The following is a 24854-nucleotide window of genomic DNA, read 5'->3' as shown; positions in this document are numbered from 1 at the left end:
ATTTTTTAATTCGAGAGGGGGGTGCAGACGCCGGAAAATTGATTTTTGTTGATCAATTAACGAGGACGACGACCCGCTAGGAGTGTGAGGTCACCACTTTTGAGAGAAAACGTGAGGTAAAGAATGTCCTCTAACATCCAGTCCGTGATTTGCAGATGATTTGCAGGTGCAGTGTTGAGTCTATTGTGCAGTGTTGAGTCTATGGTGTAGTGTTGAGTCTATGGTGCAGTGCTGAGTCTATGTGTAGTGTTGAGTCTATGGTGCAGTGCTGAGTCTATGGGCAGTGTTGAGTCTATGGTGCAGTGTTGAATCTATGGGGCAGTGTTGAATCTATGGTGCAGTGTTGAATCTATGGTGCAGTGTTGAATCTATGGTGCAGTGCTGAGTCTATGGTGCAGTGTTGAGTCTGGTGCAGTGTTGAGTCTATGGGCAGTGTTCAGTCTATGGGCAGTGCTGAGTCTATGGTGCAGTGTTGAGTCTATGGGTAGTGTTGGTTTTTCTCACACCAGATAACCCTCGAAACTCCGTTTGGTACAGGACCTTCCAGACTGTGCGTGCCCCCGTTTATTGCTGTGCAGACGTTTGTCAGAAGTGACAGACTGAACTGTTTAATTTTTAACACGTAGGCTTTGGCGATAAATATCATCCATAATAGAGGTTGGTGGCGGGTTTAACATTAATATATTTACGCGATCTAACCCCCAAAAAACCTCTGTTATGGATTAATTGTTTTAACCAAACATTTCAAGTCACTAAAAGGTGTCCGCTTTTAATGATGCTTGCCGCCCAACATTTTTTTCCCGTATTCAGGAGCTGTCAAGGGTGACAACAGGAGTCGTGCCATTTCCCATCGCCGGTTTTTAAACTACCCATCGAGCTACGAGCTGCGAGCCCCGGGATCTCTTTTACGTCGGAAAGGAGAAGGCACGACGTTTCTCGAGTGATCTTTAACAAGAGAGCCCGGGCGGACTTGTCCATTGCAAAAGCATTCGCACGACGACTTCTTTTCCCCCAAATTGCCCCGTATTTTCTCGCCCGGTCGATGTCGCACATCGTAGACAATCGGGCCTTTCGCAGAGCGTTGGCGGGGAGACGCTCCGCTCCTCCGACGTCCCACTTCGACTGGATCCCGCGACCGTTGGCCTCGGAGATGCACGCCGAAGCGGCCAGGCTGCTGTTGTTCTCCGAGGGGTGGCCTGAGTCGTCCCCCGTATGGCCCGCGGGCTTGGCGCGGGCCGGACTCTACCGCATGGGACCCAGCGACCTGGTGGCCTGTTTCCACTGCGGCGGGACGATGCATCACTGGGAGGCGGGAGACGACCCCGCTCGGGAGCACGCCAGGCACTTCCCTGCCTGCGCTTTCACGGTGGGTGACGCCAGCGAGGGCGCCGGTAACGTCCTGACGCTCGTTTGGGGCAAGGCTGGGTCCTTCCTAAAACTAATGCAGGGTGCTTCTGAAAATTTGCAACAATGCCACAAAGGAATGTGCCTCCGGGCTCTGGGTACCATCTGGAGAGGATTCCAGGCATGTTTCGAAAACGATGGCGAACAAGTGGAGACTCTCTGACTTTGTGACTCTATTGGCATACATTTGTGGTCATATTTTTGTTCAATTAAAAACAATTGTCCCAAATAAGTGTGAACATTTTTTTTAAGCACCCTGTGCTAAACAATTATTCTTAACCTGGTGAGGGCCCAACTGAGCTGCGATGACATAGCTATTTGTTTCAGATGCCGACCCTCTCCATCACACAAAGCAGCGACATAGCTCAACGAAGTGGGCTCACCATCGTCGCGTGGACATTTATATTTGCCGAATACCTTTACACGTGACCTGTATTCTAAATGTGTAGGGGAGAAACCGGAGGTCCCGGAGAAAAATCCACGCGACCATGGGGGGAGAGAGAGAGAGAGAGACACGCAAACTCCAAATAGGCAGCAGCAGGTGTCAGGGTTGGGATCGAGCCCATGACCTCCTGCATACCAGGTGAGGTCGTTAACATCTCCTAGCTACCACTGCGCCCTTGTGGATGAGTCTCAATTCTTCAATGCTTTGTGCCTATAACCATGTTCCTGTGATAAGACTTTCCTGCTTCCGCGCAGAAGAGTCGGCTCATTTGACAGCAGAGCCACGACAACAAAATCAATTAAACTCTGCCCACTGTTGTAAAGACATTGCAACTGCTGTGCTGTAAAGGCGATCACGTGGATTTCGGATTAACCGGGGCAACATATTTGTTCGGTTTAAGCACCGCGTGACTTGTAATAAAAATTTCCAAGAATTACCAATGTTGTATAAACTGTTTTTAGATTATTTGAATATCCACAAGTTTTTAATCTCCGTCAAAATTTCAGGTGTGCGGTTCATCTGCAAATTGAACAAACCAATAATCCAGAGTCTACTGTAATTCAAATCAAGATTCTACTGTGATGTTATTTTCTCTATAATTTCCCCCACCCCCATACTATTTGGTGGGGTATTCATAACTGGATCACCCTGTGCTTATACCGTTGATTCCAGATGACCTCGTTCAAAAATAAAAGCCTCTTATGGATGATATTGGACGCGAAAGCCTACGTGTTAAAAAAAATATGACTTGATGTTAACACACTTCTTTGGTTTTTTCGGAAAAATCACGTAGGTAAAATAAAATAAATGAAAACTAAATTAAATCACGACGTTTCGGAGACAACACAAGCTTTCGTCTTGAGGTGGAACAGACAGCAAAATTAGCTGTATCAAGTGAACAGCTCTAGGACACACGAGATTATTTAGAGGTTAACGAGGGGGAGGAGCCAGGAAGGGGGCTAAGTTAAGCCGCCTTTTGTTATGCTGCAGGGGGTTCAGGGGGAGGGTGATGGCGTGCTGCACGAGAGCGAGTACAATTCTGGTAGAAACGGAAATGGCTGAATAATTATAAGCCAGCTAAAGTTTGACTTGGAATATATAATCTCGTGTGTCCCAGAGCTGTTCACTTGATACAGCTAATTTTGCTGTGTCTGTTCCACCTGAAGACGGAAGCTTGTGTTGCCTCCGAACGTCGTGATTTAATTTAGTGGTTTTCATTTATTTTATTTTATCTACGTGACTTTACCGAAAAAACCAAAGAGTATAAATCCTTGCAGTCACAAAAGCTTCAAATCTAGAATTAATGTTAACAATCGATGAAACAAATCAAACTTTACTTACACACCGCGATTCGTGTGTGAAAGTGCTTTACAAGACAAATGAACAGCGACCGACATAATTCAAACAAGAGTAAGGTTATCTACATCATGAGACCTGCTTTGCCAGAAACAAAATATAAGAATAGGTTTTTTCCCCTCTGGCGTGGGCCAATCAGTTTCAAGGACAATGCATATATTATCAGTGTATTTTTTTCATTCTGAGTATTGTGGTTAATGCAGACATGATTCCTTGTTAATACGTAAACAAAAGTTACGTGACGAACTAAAAGCCCTAATCAAAAGGCCAGTCTAAAAAGGTTTTGTTTTGAAGATGTCGTTTAAAAAAAATGATTATAATGCCCTCACGGCTTCCTGGGGAGCCGTTCCAAAGGGCGGGGAAATTCGATGAGCTCATTGCTTCGTCGTCGCCATTGATGCTGTCGTTGTAGTCGTCATCGTCACCATTGTCGTCGTTGCGTTTGTCCCTGGGTGGTGCCTTTTTTCCCGCAGGCCCCGTTGCCGCCAGCTCCGCGCTGAGTCCAGAGATGCGTTCGTTCGGGGCGCGACTCAGATCCTTCGCTAGATGGCCGCATACCGCCAATGTGTCCCCGCATGAGCTGGCGTACGCAGGCTTCTACTATTCCGGTACGGTTTGTGCTGCTGCTGTTACGTAGAAGTGGGTGGAGGCCTTCCCCGGCGCTGTAGTCTGCCCTCGTGTAGTGGGGAGAGGGGTGGCACTTGGGGGGCAAGCGCCATGGTGGCTAGGAGATGTTGACTACCTCGCCTGGAAGACAGGAGGTAGTGGGTTCCATTCTGACCCTGACACCTGATGTATATTTGGAATTTCCGTGCCTCTGTCCCCATGGTCACGTGGATTTTGTCTGCCGGTCCTCCGGTTTTTTCCTTACACATTTAGAAACACGCGTTTAGAGTATTTGGCTGAATTTAAATTACCACGCGATAAGCCACTTCGTTGAGCTATCGTTTGTGATAGCCAGGTGGTCACTTCTGAAGAAGAGCTAAAAAGCAACTCAATGGTCCTAACACCTGGCATCATAAAATCGTTTAAATGTTGGTTAATAGTTTTGGTCAAACACCTGAGGGAGGTCAGAATCAGAATATTTATCTATACTGGAGGAATATATTGAGCTGCAAAGCTCTTTTTCGCATGATGCCCAGTCGGGGCACGGGGGGTAAGAACGTAACGGCAACGAACAGTTTACAACTAACACGATAGGAGTGCAAAGTCCAAAGAAAGGCAAACGAATCGCCTAAACTCAGACAAATACAACAAACTAAACCATCCCCCACCCTACCAGGCAAAGCCCTATAGCGGGCAGGGGTCGTTCGCCCGGTGCGCACAAACACATCGACTTATACACATGGACGCACACACGCACACATCGATTTACATACATCGACCCACGCACATACACATCGTCTTGCGCGCACACGGTCCGTACCGGGTGCGGTGGTCATCTGCCGTCTCCCGGCACGAAGGGGCTCGTTTGGTCATACAGGCGTGGTGTGCGTGGCATGATGTGCGTTAGTTTAACGCGTTGGGAGGCTTTCATGACCAATATCATCGATAGCACAGGTGTTTTTGTTGTTTGGGTTAGTTCGCGTAAATATAAATGTGGTGTCGTTAAACCCGCCGCCACCCGATACGGCCAATTATAAGGTTTGTCACGTTAACAGAACGTGCTAATTTTATCTAAGTTAAAAAACCTGTATTGTAGATAATGTGTGTTGATTACCCTATGAATAACTCAATCGGTAATGGATACCCATTGTAATTTATATGCACGCATTAACCCTCCACCATGCCCCCCTTATGACCTTCGCACGTGATTGGCTCGCAAGTGACTCCATCACATTTATCCCCTCTATTTAAGACCGAGGCGGGAGGATTTCTCCACAACTCTGGCCGTTGCCTTATGATGCTGATATAATTACCGATGATACGTCACGGTACTCAAATTTGTAAACGTCGTTGCGGATTTACTCTCCAACACACCGGGTGTGCTGAACCAGTAACTAATTGGCACGTTTTGTTTACGTGACAACAGAGAGTTGTTGGTGGAATCCTCCTCCTGTTTCGGTCTTAAATAGAGGTGGGGATAGATGTGATGTCATCACTTGTGAGCCAATCAGGTGCGATGACGAGAGGGACGGGGGGTCAATGCTACCCTGGCAGACTTTTTATTAATTGTAGTTTTTTTAATGTAAATTGGTACATTGTCCTTTAAATTTTTGCCATTTGTAAAAAAATATTAATTTCCTAATTTTCATAAAAGTATCAAATCATTATTTGTTTATTGCAGCCTTGCATCATTAAAATCAAATTTCATGTCATAATATTGTCCATAAGTGACACAAACATCCTTTGACACATTTGAGGGATCTGTCTGAGAGCAATTTGACACTTTGCAGATGAGCAAGTGGTTCACATGGACTCTGTTCATATACACAGGATTCTTCTTTCATATCGCGTTAGAATAAAGCAACAGGACTACAAATGTATGTTTAGCGTTGTAAGCCATGACATTCCATCCGAGGTGGTAGCTGTGTGGAGTCTGCTTGTTCCACCAGAATACAATTGTTGTATTGGGGCAGTCATCAGTGATATTGTTTGCACCTCACTACATTCACAGTTTGTTAAGTCCTTGATCTTCTATTCATGGGCAGAAATGGGCAGCTCGATGGGTTGCATTTAGACTAAAATGGGTAAGATATTTTTTTCATAATTAGATTTTGTAGTCATTGGTAACAGAACTGAAATAACAAACTTGCGAGCCTTGGCAACTTACTTTAATCTCATCTGGCCAGTCAGAGTCAAACCCAAGATGTCAAGTAGTAGCCGATCCGGTGCTTGGGCAAAGGCAAAGCAATGTCCCAATGAGACAACCTGCCGCCACCACCACCACTTTTTCTGTTAATCACCGACTGACTTTATCATCGCACGGTGAAAGGTCAGTGTTGTAAAAAATATTCAAGCATTTTTTTCGCATTTCACATCATTAATGGTTCTCCATCGTTATATATCAATAGTGGACACCTTGTTCACATTTTGAATGTAAATGACTATAATCTTAATTTTCATCTTATTGAGATGGAGATTTTAGTTTTTATCTAAGTGTTATAACAAGAAAATGCCACATCTACTTCGAGAAAGAGACTGATTTTCTGCTAAAGGCAACCTCCTTTCTACGCAAACACGATTTACAATTAAGCGTAATGGTTTGTATGGACTGTGTCATATAAAACAGAGGCCACAAACAATAAACCAGTCATCATTAAGAGACACGGTGAAGCCGATACATTATTAACGAAAAAATAATGTACACCCCTTTGTCACTCGACTGTTGGATGACAGTCTTCCCACATTGTTTTACGATTTTTTAAAATTTGATTCTCATTCGGCCCGATGGTGTCAAGTGTAGTCTCCATCCCTGATTCACTCTCTCTCTGTGTGGCCTCTCTGTTTACGTATTATAAAGAATGGACATTGCCCAAAAACATCACCAATTATATACTTTTTCTTTCAAAAGCAATGTTAATGACAAATATGTTGAGGCTTGATTACGTTTTTTTTTTACTTTTAGATAAGAATCACGATCACTGGCACACCGCTGCAGAATGCATCTGTGAATCAGCTGTTTTCAAGGCATTTAATATGTCCTGGCCATACAAACATCAGGTCGCATTATAGGACACGCCATAATTCACGGGCTGTCATAACACTGGGATTCCCCCAGGATATAGCACAGGTTAGCAGTCCCAGCACACATGAACGCAGGCCCTGTCTCAATCCTCATTAATTCTCATTACCGTGCCTTTGCATGGCTGGGCAAAAGGCATTTCTGCTAAACCCAAAACATTCAAGCAATGGAGGAGTTGTATGGCGGGATCCACGGAGTAGGAGCCAGCCGCATCAATGTTCTGCACCCACTGGAAAAAAAAAACTCGGTAAAACCAGGCCTAAATTAAGCACCGAGTAAGGGCAGCCTCCTCAGGTTAACATAGCTCTGTGGTCAGGTTGAACAGTCAGTTTGCTCACCACCGGAACAGTTTTGCGTGGAGTTGACCGATCAATTTCACAAACCACCCAGTAATTTCTTTAGGAAATTTGCAACTGGCATTAAAGTCTTTGTAACATAAATTTACAAGGGCGGGCCATTGTGCACGCCAGTGTCATTTGCCGAATTCGATGTTTTGCTTGTAAAATAGGCAAAAAAAGCGACAATTAAGGTTGTCCCTTCATTTGTCAAATCGTCGGATGTAGCCAGCAAAGTAGATAGATCATATTTCCCAAAGGGCAGGAGGCTGTTTAAAAGACCTCGGAGTTGACACCGCTGTGTAGGTTTTCGCTGTATCGTTGAGTTTGTGCTGAAAATGTTTCACGTTCATTTCCTGAAGAAGACCTCAGCACCTGGGGGCGAAACGTCGCGCGCGTTGCTGAAAAACACGCAGTGCGACTCAACTCACTCAACAGAAGAAAAAGCTTGGCCAGCCGCCAACAAAGTGTCAGCAGCTCCACAGAAAGAGCGCGCGCCGGTGCAGCTCATCCAGCAGTGGAGAGAACGGCTGTCAGCGAACCAGCATGGGCGCGTTCGCGCATCTTCAAGGAGAGAGAGCGCACGCCATCAGCACCAGCGCTGAGAGGGCAGCGGGCCCGCACTCGACACCCATCATCGTGCGACGACGGCAAGCGTCGTGCTGACTAATCCAGCCAGCGGTGGACAGAAACTGTGACAAAGCCGTTCGTATGCCCCCCCCTCCCCCACACTCTCCCCCTCACTCCCCCACCACGCCGCAACACACAGGAAACACATTTTGGACACAAGAGATGCTAACCTCGGCGTCTACTTTACGCAAAGATTTGAACCAGTCATAAAGAAGACACATGATACGCATATCGGGATAATCAAGAAGGATTGCCACTCCAAGGTGGTGCATTAAAAATCAATTCATAACGAAAAATACTGCTGTCATTGAGTTGCATAATAACTAATCGTCCTACTGTTAACAATGTGATAAGAATTGACTTGAAGGTCAATTAATGGATGTGGTACTGTGTGGGCAATGTTTAAACACGAATTTACATATTATAAGGTTAAGGTTTTGATAGAATAGTTGCATGTTTTAATCTCTCAACAACCGATTGATTGCGTTACGCGTCGGGAATTAACCACAGGTGCCGTTATCGAAGTGAAACAACGCAATCGTGATGTGTACCATGTTAATGCTGTGTTGAAATCCCGATATTTGAGAGTTCTCATCTTATTCAAAAATTAAAGTTTAGCTAGAAAATATAATTGATTAAAGCATAAAGGTTGTGTGTGATTCTTCCTGAAATTCTGCGTAAAATTGTTCTGCGAATGAGATTATGAACCTTGAGGGGACCTATCACCACACATAATCCATAACACATAATTCATAATGTTCAATCGAGAGTAATCGTATCCTTATCGATAATACGGAATTAAATAGCAGAGTCGAACCGACTCTCTCTCATTCATGCTCATAACACCTACGAAACTGCATACGATTAATTGCGTTATTCCAATTCATAACACAATCCTCGTCACAGAGGCTGGACCTAATTATCATAACGACCTGCATTATCATAACCACACCCACTCGCATAAAGTAATATGATTATCTCTCCAATCAGCATAATTTATGCGCATAATTACACGAATTAACATAACTTCGGGTAAATTATGCAAATTCAAATTTAATTTAATTTTCATTATTTTCATCAATTTTCATAACACCCACATATACAACACTGAACAGGCCCGCTCACCATCATGAAGGTCCTTAATGATCGTGAGCAGAGGGCCAGGGACTTCGAAAGCACAAAGAACAACCAAGACCCCAGGCCTACTGATGGTATCATAGGCCTTGACCAGGTCAATAAAGCAGAGATGTAGGTCTTCTTGGAATTCCCTATACCTCTGCTGTAGCAGACGGATAGAAAATATGGCATCTGTGCAGGACCGCCCTTTCCTGAAACTGCATTGGGGCTCCGCAAACCTCTCCTCAGCGTGCCTGGCAAGGCGATGTTGAATAATCCTTGCCAGGACCTTTCCCGGCACACTGAGGAGGTTTTAAACCTGGGTGAGTGATGGTGTTATCATTGTGGGCCTATCCGATGCGAAGACCAGAGGGGGGTTGATGTAGGCATTAACGCTTCAATGAATTTTGGTTAATCTCAGAAAATGCACCACCTATTATTGGTGGGTTTAACGACCCATTTATATTTACGCGATCGAACCCAAAAAAGCCTGATGGGTATCGGTCGCGAAAGCCTACGTGTTCAACATTATATGACTATAATTAGACCTCCTTTGCCAGTACCAAAATGTAATAATAGGGTTTTCCCCTTTTTTTCTGGCAACAAAACTGAAACCTTTTTGCAAGGATTCATGTCTGCATTAACCACAATACCTGCAGTCAAAATGCAAACAAAAAACATACTATGATAATATATGCATTGTCCTTGAAACTGATTGGTCCACACCAAGGGACGGCTATCTTTTGAGCCTCGACCCAACTGGTGCTCGACCACATGACGCCAGAAGGCGTACAGCTCAAAGACAATGCACTATCAAAGTAATGAGGGCTTGGGTGAGCATCTACATCATTAGACCTCTTTGCCAGTACCAAAATGTAATAGGGTTTTTCCCTTTTTTTTCTGGCAACAAAACTGAAACCTTTTTGCAAGGATTCATGTCTGCATTAACCACAATACCTGCAGTCAAAATGCAAACAAAAAACATACTATGATAATATATGCATTGTCCTTGAAACTGATTGGTCCACACCAAGGGACGGCTTTCTTTCGAGCCTCGACCCAATTGGTGCTCGACCATATGACGCAAGAAGGCATACAGCTCAAAGACAATGCACTCATTATTTTGATAGTGCATTGTCTTTGAGCTGTACGCCTTCTGGTGTTATGTGGTCGAGCACCAATTGGGTCGAGGCTCAAAAGAAAGCCGTCCCTTGGTGTGGACCAATCAGTTTCAAGGACAATGCATATATTATCATAGTATGTTTTTTGTTTGCATTTTGACTGCAGGTATTGTGGTTAATGCAGACATGATCCTTGCAAAAAGGTTTCAGTTTTGTTGCCAGAAAAAAAGGGGAAAAACACTATTACATTTTGGTACTGGCAAAGAGGTCTAATGATGTAGATGCTCACCCCAAGCCCTCATTACTTTGATAGTGCATTGTCTTTGAGCTGTACGCCTTCTGGCGTCATGTGGTCGAGCACCAGTTGGGTCGAGGCTCAAAAGATAGCCGTCCCTTGGTGTGGACCAATCAGTTTCAAGGACAATGCATATATTATCATAGTATGTTTTTTGTTTGCATTTTGACTGCAGGTATTGTGGTTAATGCAGACATGAATCCTTGCAAAAAGGTTTCAGTTTTGTTGCCAGAAAAAAAGGGGAAAAACCCTATTATTACATTATATGACTGCTCAGCCTGAGCCATGTTAACGATCTGATATTTGCATTGCCCTTGGACTGCTCGCCCTTGAAAAGGTGTTGTTTTCTGGTCTCCTAACACCGGTGTTGTTTCTGGTCTCCTAACACCGGTGCAGAGACAGGGCAATGAAGGATTGCCGTGTCTGGGTGTCGGATAATCGGCTGTCTAAGGACAACGCCGCACATTGTTTTCAAAGCATCTTTGTTTCCACGTTTTTTGCCACAAGCGTGACGCGCGTGGTTATAACGTGGACGCTCCATGATGCCCTGCACGAGGTGTGTGTCTGTTGGGTGTGTGAATATCTCAACACCTCCAGTATTACTGCCGGAGAGGGTAATAAAGGCTTTTTATTCATAACAGGCGTCGTTTTTAAAGCGCGGGAAACCAAAGCTTGCTCACTTACGAGCTTGACCAGTAAGAAATTATTATCCTGACTCAATGTTAATGTGAACAAAACAACTCAATAGGAACATGTGTGTGTGTGTGTGTGGGGGTATAAGATATACAGGGTGTCCGACATGAATATACAAAGAAGTTGAATAGTTTAGTTTAACACGTAGGCTTTCGTGACCAATATCATCCACAATACAGGTTTTTTAAGGGTTAGATCACGTATAAATCTAACCCAAAAAACCCTTATTATAGTTGAATAGTTTAATTGTTATTCGTGATGCTGACATACATTTTATCTCTATAAATACATTAGACTTACGAGTTTTAGTTTGTGAATATATCAATTGGCACTTGTTTCAGGTTAAAATCCCCAGTTTCTGATATAGCGGAAAGTCCGCCCGTTCGCCCGACTTAATGCCATTCGATGTTTTAGCTCCGGCGGTGTTAAAGGTAAAGTCTTACGCGAACAAACTACGGGGACCTTGAAGAGCAGTGTCGATGCAGTGTCATCATCACCCACACCTACAGCTGTGTTGGGAAACGTTTCCTTAAAATTAGATTGATTGCAGTGAATGTCGGGACAGCGTGTTTATTAATCATAAAGTATTTTGGGTTAGATCGCATTAAGTATAAATGTGTTGTAACCCTCCACCACCCGACACAGCCAGTAAGGTTTGTCACGTAAACAACGCGCCAATTAGTTACTAGTATATTTCATATACTAATAGTGTATAGCAGTGTGTGGTGTAGTGTATAGTGTAGTCTATAGTGTCGTGTATAGTGTAGTGTATAGTAGTGTAGTGTATAGGAGTGTAGCGTATAGTGTAGTGTATAGTAGTGTAGTGTATAGTAGTGTAGTGTATAGTGTAGAATACACTGCACTTTCGCGGTGTATTTCGAAACGTCTCATTTCCTTAAGACTCCTCGAGGTACTTCCCATCGTAGTCTCCGTGCACACGGAGAGTTTTTTCTTGATATAATTCCCGACGCCCCCCGAGCCCACGGCCGCTCACGGCCGCGTGAGTGCGTCCCAGCGTGCGCCACAAAACGGTGTTCGGAAAAAAGACCCCCTCCCTGGACTCCTCATACGGCTGGCCCCTCCCTGTGAGTCACCGAATGCCGCAGAAGGTGGCGACGAAAAGCAAAACTCTTGCCGCACACGGCGCACACGTACGGCCTCTCGCTCATGTGCGCCCTTGCGTGCGGGTGCAAGCTGTGCGCCTGCGTGAACCCCTGCCCGCACTCATCACACACGTACGGCTTCTCGCCCGTGTGCGTCCTGGCATGCTTCTTCATGTTGGAGCACCTGGGAAAACTCTTCCCGCACTCCATGCACACGTACGGCCTCTCGCCCGTGTGCGTCCTCACTTGCAAGTTCAAGTTGCAGGCCTGCGCGAAGCCCTTGCCGCACTCAAGGCACACGTACGACGTCTCACCCATGAAGCACTTGCCGCACTGCCCGCACGCGTGCCGCTTGTCGCCAGGGGCGCTCGCAGTCTTCTTGTCTCCTGCAAAGGTATGGACGGGCGGGGTGAGCGGTGTGGTGGGAGCGTTGTCTGGGCGCATTGTGCCCGTACGTGGCTTCCCGTCAGCGTTGGGCTTAAGGTTTGGGCTTAAGGTTCGGGTTAGATCACGTTGTTAAACCCGCCACCACCCAACACAGTAGTAAGTGCACCCCAATGTGTGCACTTACTACTATAGTCCTTAGATACAACTACTGTAGAGCGGGTGGGGGGATGGTGGGGGAGGGGTAGCAGCCCAGCCCCAGCCTGCAAAGGTGCCACCTTGGCCGGCTGGGCAATCTAGGCGAGGCCGGCGGCTCTCCACGGGACTAGGCCTCACCACGGCACTTTGTATAGTTAGTAGATACTGCTAGAGTCGATATATACTTTTATAGAGTCGGTATATACGATTATTGAGTCGGTAGATACTACTATAGAGTCGGTAGATACTAATATAGAGTTGGTATATACTGCTATAGAGTCGGTAGATACTACTATAGAGTTAGATACTACTATGGTCAGTATATACTACTGTAGTGATAGCAGATACTGCTATAGAGTCGATGGATTATATTACAGAGTCAGAAGATACTACTACAGTCAGTAGATACTACTATAGTCAGTTTCTACTGCTATCAAGTCGGTAGATACTCCTATAGAGTTAGTAGATACTACTATAGTCAGTATATACTACTGTACAGTTATTAGATACTACTATAGAGTCAGTAGACATACTACAGCCAGTAGATACCACTACAGTCAAAATATACTGCTGCAGAGTCAGTAGATACGTCTATAGAGTTTGCATATACTGCTATAGAGTCAGCAGATACTACTGTAGAGTCAGCAGATAATACTATAGTTAGTAGTTACCATAATCAGTAGATACTATGCTATTATTTAATTTATTTTTCTTTCTATGTGAATTTACCGAAAGAACCAAAGAGTAATTCCTGCAGTCATGAAAGCTCCAAATCAAGTTTCTACTCCTATAGAGTTGCTATATACGACTCTAGAGTCAGTAAATACTATTACGGGCAGTTGATACTACTACAGTCAGTAGATACTACTACAGTCAATAGATACTACAATACAGTCAGTAGATGCTACTATACTCAGTAGATACTACTGTACAGTCAATAGATACTACTAAAGAGTTTCGAGATACAACTATAGAGTCAATAGATGCTACTATAGAATCAATAGATACTACTCACTTTATTGTATATAGGGTGTGTAGGTATATTTGCCTATGGTGGGTAAAAACATTATTTTAGGGGGGGTCGACAATTTTCGGAAACCTTTTAGATCAACTATTTACCCCCCACTTTGTTACTTTTTGATTCAGGACTTCTGCAAGCCTCTAATAATTTTGTTGACGGACAAATGGACAGACAAATGGAACACCGGGCTTCCACAACAGCTTAGTATTTGTGTATGTTATGTTTTTAAGAGAAGACAAGTTTCGAAATATATTTTCCCCCCAGGCAATGCCGGGTACTTCCCATTAGTACACTATACACTGGTGCTTCCTGATTTGCTATGTCGGGTGGTGGCAGGTTTAACGACACATTTATATTTACGCAATCCAATTAACAAAAATATATAAATTATGGATGATGTCGGTTGCGAAAGCCGGCTAGGTGTTAAACTAAAGGTTTGATTACAGTAAACCTACGCTACGCACCAACGCTGGATTCGTTGAGTTTCGCAAATTTGCAAGTTACTAGATGCGTGCCAATTCCCCCAACGGCAAGTCCACTCAGCTCCACGTCCTCCTGTACCACATCACTCCATCTCTTCTCTAGCTTATGCCGTGCCCATTTAGCCCCCGAACAAGCTGTGGTGGCTGGACAGGTGGCCTACATGGCCCAGCCATCACCACCACCACCTCCATCGTCTTCAAATCGTCATCATCATCATCATCAAAGGTAATTAAAGAACACAGTTATTTTTAATGGATTATTTATTTATCGCAGTAATTGTTATTGAACAAACTTGATTTGGCGCTTTTGTGACTGCAGGAATTACTCTTTGGTTCTTTCGGTAAAGTCACCAAAAGAACCAAGAAGATGAATCCCTGCAGTCACGAAAGCTTTAAATCAAAATGTACTCTTTGGTTCTTTCGGTAAAGTCACGTATAAAGAGGAAATAATTAATTAAATAATTGCATGCGACGTTTCGATTGCAACACAAGCAATAATCATCAGGTACAAATGAAAGAGAAAACAAACCTAGTAAACTTAGAAATATAATGCAATACAACACACACAGTCGGCCAACATAACAGTCAACACCCTACCTGGTTGATCACGTTCTTCCAAAGATTGCCAAATTTAAGAGAAAGATAAAACACAGAACCAGAGACACATAGACAGACACATAAGCAGAGAGAGATGACACAGAGACAGAGAGAGAGACACACAGGCACAGAGAGGTGTGTGTGTTGGGATCGAACCCACGACCTCCTGTATACCAGGCGATGTAGTCAACATCTCCTAGCCACCGTGATGCTGATGAGAGAGATACAAGCAAACTCCAAATATACAGCAGGCAGTGTCAGGGTCGGGATCGAACCCACGACCTCCTGTATACCAGGCGAGGTAGTCAACGTCTGCTATCCACCGTGGTGCCACCGTGCTCACCAGCATCAATGTCTTGCAGTCTCTCCATGAAATCTAGCCACGTCCCAAGCCCTGCATTCTCATCTATTTCTTGCTTGACGAACGCCAATTGAATGTCAGAAGCCATCTGGCAGGGGGAAAGCAAAGAAAAACAACGACAATGAACGTAGACAACCAAACAGATCCATAATAGAGGTTTGTTTGTTTGGGTTAGATGGCGTAAATATATAAATGTTGCGCTGTCGATAAACCCGCCACCACCCGACACAGCCATTTACTAAGGTTTAGTGCCACGTGAACAGAACGTGCTAATTCATTACGAAGTACAGCACTAGTGTGGAGTGTATGGTGTAGTGTATAGTTTATAGTGTAGTGTATAGTGTAGTGCATAGCAGTGTATAGTGTGGCATATAGTGTAGTGTATAGTGTCGTGCATGGGGGAGTGGTAGTGTTGCGGTTAGCACGCTGCGCTATGCACCCGGCGACCCCGGTACGATTCCCGCTCATAGCCAACACCAGTGACGATGATCTGAACCAGTCCTGGGCCTCCCCTAGGTCGATTCGGCCTCAAATGAGTACCTGGTGCGGTGTGTAGTAGTGGCACTCTGAGTGACCCCGGCTGGACACGTGACCAGATCCAGGTGGGGGCCAGGGGCCCTGGGGGACCCTGGGGGTTACGTGGTCAGGGAGTGGAGCCTTCTTGTGGGTTCGAGGAGGGCGTGGCTAGGGTGTGGCCAGCCACGCCAGGGGGGCTTATAAGCCGGCTCAGCACAGAGAGCTGAGCTGTTCATGCCTGGGATGAAGACGTCTCATGAAGAATCTGAAGGAAGAAGCCTCCAGTCATCGTGGCCAAGCAGAAGCCCTCCTGGCTTGGCCACGCCAAGTAGAACCCGAGTGTTAGCGAGAGTAGGCGGTGGTCACCACCTCATGTGTAGGGTGTGTTGCAGTTGTGTTGCAGTTGTGTTAAATAAATAAGTGTTGCCTCCACAAGAGTGTGCACGCCTCTGTCGAACCATTACAGCAGTATCTGACTCTCCAGTAGTAACTGACGCTATAGTAGTAACTACTAACTCTATAGCAGTATCTACTGACTCTAAAGCAGTATCTACTGACTCTGCAGCAGTATATACTGACTGTAGTGGCATCTGACTGTAGTATTATCTACTGACTCTATAGTAGTATCTACCGAATCTACGGAAGTATCTACCGATTATAGTAGTATCTACTGACTCTGCAGGAGTATCAAATGACTCTATAGTAGTATCCAGACTATAGTAGTATCTATTGACTGCAGTAGTATCAACTGACCGTATAATAGTATCTACTGACTGTAGAAGTATTTACTGACCATAGTAGTAGTATCTACTACCTCTACAGTAGTATCTACTGTCTCAATAGTAGTATCAACCAACTCTATGGTAGTAAATAGTGACTGTAAGTAGTATCTAATGATTATAGTAGTATCTACTGAATCTATAGTATATATTGATTGTAGAGGTATTTACTGACTGTAGGAGGATCTACTAATTCAACAGTGATATCTACTGACTCAATAGTAGTAACTACTGATGGTAGGAGTATCCACTGACTATAGTAGTAACTACTAATGCTACAGTAGTATCTCCTCTATAGTAGTATCTACTGAAGTATTAAAGCTTTCGTAACTGCATAAAATTACTCATACGTGACTTTACCGAAAAAACCAATGAGTAATTTTATGCAGTCACAAAAGCTTTCATACTTTATTATCACACTTCTACGGGGAAGTTACCGTTGTAATTATGTGTAAGATGTGCCCTTTTTTGAGCTGCCGTTTTGTATTCACAAGAAGTGGTCATTTTTTGAGCTGCCGTTTTGTATTTACAAGAGGTGGTCCTTTTTTGAGCTGCCGTTTTGTATGTGTAAGATGTGCATGTTTGAGCTGCCGCTCTCACTCTGGCCCCTCCCCCCCTCCAACCGTATTTCCTATTTAAGCTTCTGTTCATCCCTCCGGGCCCCCCCCCCCCTCTCTCTTCCTCCCTGTCCGTCTTTCCTCTCTCCTTACCTCTTGCTGGACTTGTATATGTATTTCTACTGTGTACCTCGTATTTTTCATTCTATCTATGCTGGTATGTGCAATCCAAAGGTTGAACACGAAATTTAACACTCTTCTGAAATTCGTGGTCCGCCAGGAAGTGTTTAACTGTGTTGTTGGCCTGACTGGATGTGCATCACATAATGTTTTTTTCAGGTTTGTTGAATTCTCGTCTCTCATCTTTTTGTTGTATTTACCTCCATGATTTGTTCTTGACACCTGATGAAGATCGCTAGTATTGTGATCGAAACGTCATGATTGTTTGTTTTAATATAATTTTATTGTGTTTCTACATACGTGACTTTACCGAAAAAACCAATGAGTAATTTTATGCAGTCACGAAAGCTTTAATACTTTATTATCACACTTCTACGGGGAAGTTACCGTTGTAATTACGTGTAAGATGTGCCCTTTTTTGAACTGCCGTTTTGTATTTACAAGAGGTGGTCATTTTTTGAGCTGCCATTTTGTATTTACAAGAGGTGGTCCTTTTTTGAGCTGCCGTTTTGTATGTGTAAGATGTGCGTGTTTGAGCTGCCGCTCTCACTCTGGCCCCTCCCCCCCTCCAACCGTATTTCCTATTTAAGCTTCTGTTCATCCCTCCGGCCCCCCCTCTCTCTCTGCCTCCCTGTCCGTCTTTCCTCCCTCCTTACCTCTTGCTGGACTTGTATATGTATTTCTACTGACCGTGTACCTCGTATTTTTCATTCTATCTATGCTGGTATGTGCAATCCAAAGGTTGAACATGAAATTTAACACTCTTCTGAAATTCGTGGTCTGCCAGGAAGTGTCTGTGTTGTTGGCCTGACTGGATGTGCTTCACATAATGTTTTTTCAGGTTTGTTGAATTCTCATCTCTCATCTTTTTGTTGTATTTACCTCCGTGATTTGTTCTTGACACCTGATGAAGATCGCTTGCATTGTGATTGAAACGTCGTGATTTTTTTGTTTTAATATAATTTTATTGTATTTCTACATACGTGACTTTACCGAAAAAAACAATGAGTATCTACTGACTCTATAGTAGTATCCACTGACCATAGTAGTATCTACTGACTGTATAGTAGTATCTACTGACTATAGCAGTCTTTACTGACCGTAGTGGTACCTACTGAGGACAGTAGTTTCTACTGACTCAATAGTATCTGCTGACTATAGTAGTATCAACCAACTCTATAGTATATACTAACTCTACAGTAGTTTCTAATGACTATAGTAGTATCTACTGAATCTATAGTCATATCTATTGACTCTAAAGTAGTATCAACTAACTATAGCAGTAACTGCTGACTCTATAGCAATATCTAATGAGAAGATTGGCATGTTAGAGAACAGGGCACGAGGTGGCTTTTGTGCCCGGTTCTCTGACACTGACTTGCCAATCTTCTCATTAACACAGCCGCTACTGCGGGAGCCATCTCACATTGACATGCTAATCTATAATTTCTAGCAATACAATAGCCGCCTCTTCAGCACCCTATTCGTGGGGTTACATTAACAGATTGACATGCTAATCTTCTGCAATACAATCGTGCGCCTCTTTAGCACCGTAGTCGTGAGGTATATCAGGCTCTCCGATCTTACATTTACATGCAAATTCCATCTCTAGCCCTGCCCACTTACCCTTGGGTTGCACCCATCTCAAACCTATATAACCTCTTGATGCAGCAGCTCTCTCGCTATATTTCTCCTGCTGTATTTTTTTCACCTGAAGACGTTTGCGATCGAAACGTCATGGTTTTTATTATTTTCTATCTACGTGACTTTACCAAAAGACCCAAAGAGTATAGTATCTGCACACTCGATAGCAGTATCTACTGACTCTACAGTAGCATCTACCGACTCTGCAGTAGTATCTCCCGACTTTACAGTAGTATCTACCGACTCTACAGTAGTATCTACTGACTCTATAATCGTATCTACCGACTCTATAATAGTATCTAGTAAGTATACAAAGTGTCGTTGTGAGGCCTAGTCCCGTGGAGAGCCCCCGGCCTTGCCTAGATTGCCCAGCTGGCCGAGGTGGTGCCTTAGCAGGCTGCGGCTGGGCTGCTATACCCCCCCCCCCCCCCCCACTGCCCACTCTACAGTAGAAGTAACTAAATATTCTGCAGTAGTATCTACCTACTCTACAGTAGTATCTCTCTATAGTCGTATATACCGACTCTATAATAGTGTAGTTGGCGCCTTGGCAGGCTGGGGCTGGGCTGCTATAATGTAGCGGCATCGTTGAGCGCTGTACGTGATTGCCACTACTTGTAGCGTGTAATAACGGCCTCGAGTCAACAGGGAGCAGAAGGGAGTCTAAGGGTGATGAGTCTGGCCGTTGAGCTAAGGTAATCCTAAGGCAGCTCGGGACCACAAGTACAAACCCCCAGACCCCCAGGAAGACGGTTCCAGAAGGGAGGAGTGGCCAGGGGCGGGTGAGGCAGAATCCGGTATAAAAGACAGTCCGCTGAACGGGTACGGCAGTCGTCGTTCACCTGAAGACTCAAGAGCCATACTCTTTGGTTCTTTCTGTAAAGTCACGTAGGTGAAAAAAAATTAATGAAATAAATAAATCACGACGTTACGATTGCAACACAAGCAATCATCATCAGGTGTGACAACCACAGCAAGGAATTTTTCACTGAAGTGTGAGAGAGACCAGGGTTAGGGCAGTTAAATAAGTCAGAGAGGGGGAGGCTAGGGGGGGTGAATGGTGCGAGGAGTGCGAACGCTGCAAGTACAGCAGAGACGCTGAGAGTAATGAGGGCAACATAATTTCTGCCAAGATAGATGATGACATCCAAAGCAAAATAGCCACACTGCTAGGTAAAATAGACTAATACCCGGCAAATAAGATGGAGCAACTTTGAACAGGTAAATTTTACTTGGTTAATAACATCTTAATAACTCAAGAGCCACCCTGGAGCTGTAACCTTGAAGACCCGAAGCGAAGAGCCCAAAGGGCTGAACCAAAAGCTTAACCAGTGAAGAGGCTAGAGCATACTCTTTGGCTCTATTCGGTAAAGTCACGTAGGTAAAAAATAAAATAACAAAAAATCACGACGTTTCGGCCACAACACAAGTGGCCTTCATCAGGTGAAGGGATTGGACTGTCCAGAGGACAGCGTTGGAGTGAAGACAGCAAGCCCAGGTCGCGTCTTTTAAGCTGTGTGGGAGGAAACAAAAAACGCCTTGACAAAGGAATTAGCATACAATGATGTACTGGACCGGCACGGTGGAGGGGAGTTTACATAATGTTGGTGTGAAGGGAAATAAGCTGCTGTGAAAGTTTGGAATACCACTACTTGAATAAATATACTGTACCATTGAAAATTAGTTTAATGTTTGGTTTGATTTAGAACATCTTTCCAATGATTGCTTAATTTGAAACCATTCTCTCGGTTGAAATTGTGTCTGTGTTTGTAAATCTGAATTGCCTCGTGGACAAATCTGATAAAAACCCGTGAGTTTGCAGAGAACCTTGGTATCGGAGAAAACTATATCGTGATCATCCACAGCGTTGTAACAGTGATCAGCTACGGCAGAAGAATTCGTTCTGCCGTGTTTCGAATCTGATTTGTGCTCGCGAATTCGGTCAGAGACATGTCGTTTCGTCTCCCCGATATAGTAGTCACCACAGGTGCAGCTCAGTTTGTAAACCCCGGGGTACTGTAAGTCAGGAACGACATCCTTCACGGATGGGATCAGGTCACGGATTTTGTGTACTGTATTGAACCGGACCAGGATCTTGTGTTTGTTTAGAATTTAGGAGATCTTTTTAGTAATGCCTGCTATATATGGTAGTGTGATGGTTTTGACCAGAGTATCAAGTGGATGTTTCTGTATGGAGGGAGAAAGAGCTTGGCGGATGGTACAGTCAGAGTATCCGTTTCTCTTGAGGGCCAGGTGTATATGTTTTAATTCACTGGTCAGGTGGTGTTGGTCCAAAATGCAATGTGCCCTGTGGTATAACGTTTTGATGAGATAATTATTTTGAGCTGGGTGGTGGTGGGATTCAGGTTTCAAGTAGGAATCTGTGTGGGTGGGTTTCCTGTAGACAGAATGCCCTAGTGAGCCATCAGGTCTCCTCTCAAACAGAACATCCAAGAATGGTAGCTTGCCATCTTTCTCCACTTCCATGGTGAATTTGATGGCGGGATGTCTGGAATTGATGTGGTGTAGGAAAAGGTTCAAAGCTGGGAGGCCATGTGGCCAAATGACGAAAGTGTCATCCACATATCTCTTCCACAGGGAAGGTCTGAGAGTGGAAGTCTGGATGGCATCTGATTCAAATTTCTCCATGAAAACATTGCCTATCACTGGTGATAAGGGAGAACCCATGGGGGTACCCTCATTTTGTTTGTAGGTGAGGCAGTGCTAGAGCATAGCCAATGTTAGGTAGGCTAGCCGGAGGAATCTCTCCATAATTATCGGAAGGGGCCGTACCCCTTTGTGTTATTGTTACGTGCTGCCTCCAGAAGAGAGAAGTCTCCGCATGTTTTATACCCACTACAATAGTATATATCGACTCTATAATAGTACTAATTTCACAGAGTGTAGTGGTGAGGCCCAGTCCTGGTGCAGTGTCCCCGGTTTCTCCTAGATTGCCCAGCCGGCTGATGTGGCACCTTTGCAGGCTGGGGGTGGGCTGCTACCCCCCTCCCCCACCATCCCCCCGCCCGCTCAACAATAATATTATCCAAGCACTATAATCGTAGCATCTACCGACCCTATAGTAGTAAGTGCACAATTGGGGAGAAGACATCACACTGAAGAATTGACCTCAGCGTTGGGTATTTTTGTTGCATTTTTAACACGAACGAGAATTCCGCCAACCCGATGGCGTGTGTGCGTTGCTAGGGGCAATCACCACCGCGGAGCCGACTTTCTCGCACATGCGCAGATGCGTGCTCTGGCACCACTCCGTGCTTATAAAACGGAATAAATTGTTCACTTAACTACTTTAAACTTGACAGACGTGAAATACGAAGAGCAATTTTTCGTCCCAGGGCATACGGCGTGGTATCTGTGTACTTTTTCGATGCGTAAACCCCACAGTTTGTAAGTGAAAAACGTCACAAGGTACCCACGCAGACAGACACGCAGACAGACACGCAGACACACAGACAAAAAATGACTTTTAGAGGTAAGGTATCGTGTAGTGTATAGTGTAGTGCAAGGCCGTAGCCATGGAGTCAACATTGGGGGGGACCAGATCTTCCAAGGGGTCTGGGGGTCCCTCCCCCCCGCCCCCCAGAAAAATATCTCAATTTGAAAAATTATTTCCTGCCATTTCCTGCCTAAAATATTAAAAATTCACCAACACATGGGATAGACTTTTTATTTACAATAATGTCTAATAGTGTATTCCATTGCTCTGTTTTTACTTTTTTACCATTTCTTGCTTCATTGTATGTAATGTTTGAGATTAGGGATTAATAAAGTACAACCATAACCACAATCATATAAACAGAAATCTATGCATTGATTTATATGAAGACAAGTCCAGATGTTGTGGCCAAGATTTAGCAAATTGCATAGCAATTATTACTTTTAAAACATTTTTTATAGCAATATATTGGGGGGGACATTTTGAGCACATTTGAATATCGGGGGGGGATGTGTGCCCCCCAATATATTATAACTAGCTGTACTACCCAGCTTCGCCTGGGACTTGGATTCAGCACGCCCGGCCGTCTTTGTCTCCCCAGTGGCGATGTTCACACCACAACAGTTACTCGTTTGGGGCTGAGTCGACCTAGAAGAGGCCCAGGACCGGTTCAAATAATCGTCAACGGGGTTGGCCGTGAGCGGGAATCGAACTCGGGTCGCCGGGTTCGTAGCGCTTACCGCTACACTACTACTTAGACCTGCAACACATTTGTATTTCACTTTACCCGCGGAGGGTGTGGGGGGACATCAGCAGGCATACTCTGTTACGCTTCCGCATAGGGTCACATCTGTCACATGACAGCTCACTTACCGTGCAAAATAAATGCATTATTGCGCCCACCCCCCCCCCCCCCCAAAAAAAGTGTATTTTTATAATTATTGCATGGTGTACAGTCTGGAAAGTACCCACATGGCAAATATAAAGTTTGGTGCATGTCGGGAAGTACGCTAAACATTTTGAACAGGCACAATCAAAAATTTCCCTTTTATATACTGTATATAGAGGAAGATTACGGCCTTGGTGTAGTGTATAGTGTAGTGTACTAGTACAGCACACCGGTGTGTTGGAGATCAAAGCCACACCATCATCGGTGTGCTGTACTAGTCACGAATTGGCACGTTCTGTTGACGTGACAACCCTCACTGATTGGCTGTAGTGATGTATCAGAGGAGCTGGTGCCAGGCGCAGTGCAGCTACTGTAGTGAAGAATCAGTGGAGCTGGTACCAGGCGCAGTGCAGCTACTGTAGTGATGTATCAGAGGAGCTGGTGCCAGGCGCAGTGCAGCTACTGTAGTGAAGAATCAGAGGAGCTGGTGCCAGGCGCAGTGCAGCTACTGTAGTGATGTAGCAGTGGAGCTGGTGCCAGGCGCAGTGCAGCTACTGTAGTGATGTAGCAGTGGAGCTGGTGCCAGGCTCAGTGCACCTAGAGCCGCAGTCGCGACGAGACCGAGTAAGGGGGAGCATCTTGAAGCTCACCAATTGGTCCAAGCAGCAGAGCTGGTGCCATGCTAGGTGCACCTGGAGCCACCATCGCCTCCTCCGATTGGACGGCGCCTTCCAGCAGCGTGCGCTTCTATTGGCTCAGCCACGCAGACCACGTTGTAGCCGATTCGATTCTTAATCATAGCTCAACACGATTCAACCACTGTAAATCAAAGGGGGCGTTGAAAATCGATGCTCGAATCGATACATCGTTTGTTATTGGATACCCAGACTGGAGAGAATCGATTTGGTGATCAAGCCGTTTGATCGATTCTGGAGTCGGGAAGGATTCGAAACTACGGAATCACGTTTGAGTAAATTTTGTATTGAAATTTACTTCTGATATTTCCGCGTTTATTTAATGTACTTCAACAATAAAGCAATTTTTTTTAAATTTACATCTCCGCGAATGCCAACGGGAGTTTTATTGTTGAGTTTTTTTCTGCAATTCGATACTTTAAAATATTTCCTCAAAGTCGCCTCTGCCTTGGACTCACACTGGTTGGGTGTCTCCCCTCCCACGTGACGCGAAGTTTTTTTTCCCGCCAAAACTTTTCGGCTCCTCCCCCTCGCCCGCCGCCATTTTAGGGGGGCCGGGGGTGAAGGCAGTGGCCATGGAGTTGTGTTGATAAGTTGATAAGTTGACGACGATCGGCCCGGAGTGCGAGGTCTCTCCACTTGTGAGGTAAATAATGCCCTCCAACGTCCAGTCCGTGATTTTCAGATGATTTGCAGGTGCAGTGTTGAGTCTATGGGTGGCAGTGTTGAGTCTATGGTGCAGTGTTGAGTCTATGGTGCAGTGTTGAGTCTATGGGTGGCAGTGTTGAGTCTATGGTGCAGTGTTGAGTCTATGGGTGGCAGTGTTGAGTCTATGGTGCAGTGTTGAGTCTATGGTGCAGTGTTGAGTCTATGGGTGGCAGTGTTGAGTCTATGGTGCAGTGTTGAGTCTA

The 24854-nt window shown here is 44.8% G+C and overlaps 1 protein-coding gene and 1 long non-coding RNA gene across 2 annotated transcripts in view; one reads left to right on the top strand and one right to left on the bottom strand.

The window, feature by feature from the left end:
• The window catches only part of LOC142915513 (uncharacterized), a 28607-nt gene extending 4615 nt beyond the window's left edge, over positions 1-23992 (bottom strand). Inside the window, exons 1-6 of the mRNA XM_076061269.1 lie at positions 23899-23992; positions 15209-15314; positions 12151-12569; positions 6369-6375; positions 3535-3747; positions 1036-1196 (exon numbers count right to left, since the gene is read on the bottom strand). Of these exons, the coding sequence (XP_075917384.1) occupies positions 1036-1196; positions 3535-3747; positions 6369-6375; positions 12151-12569; positions 15209-15314 (906 nt within the window). The 5' untranslated portion in view covers positions 23899-23992. The remainder of the gene's footprint in view (positions 1-1035; positions 1197-3534; positions 3748-6368; positions 6376-12150; positions 12570-15208; positions 15315-23898) is intronic.
• Positions 9-5687, top strand: LOC142915546 (uncharacterized). Its single transcript, XR_012935986.1, has 4 exons — positions 9-116; positions 811-1366; positions 1854-1987; positions 3679-5687. It is a non-coding gene; the product is annotated as an uncharacterized LOC142915546 (long non-coding RNA).
• Positions 23993-24854: the final 862 nt, after the last annotated feature.

The sequence above is a fragment of the Petromyzon marinus genome, unplaced genomic scaffold (genome assembly GCF_048934315.1).
Source record: "Petromyzon marinus isolate PM22_M1 ecotype Great Lakes invasive population unplaced genomic scaffold, UKy_Petmar_22M1.pri1.0 PM_G_Scaffold_32, whole genome shotgun sequence".
In the NCBI taxonomy this organism is placed as follows: Eukaryota; Metazoa; Chordata; class Hyperoartia; order Petromyzontiformes; family Petromyzontidae; genus Petromyzon; species Petromyzon marinus.
The sequence above is the reverse complement of the archived record's forward strand: the minus strand, read 5'-3'. Positions and strand labels throughout refer to the sequence as shown.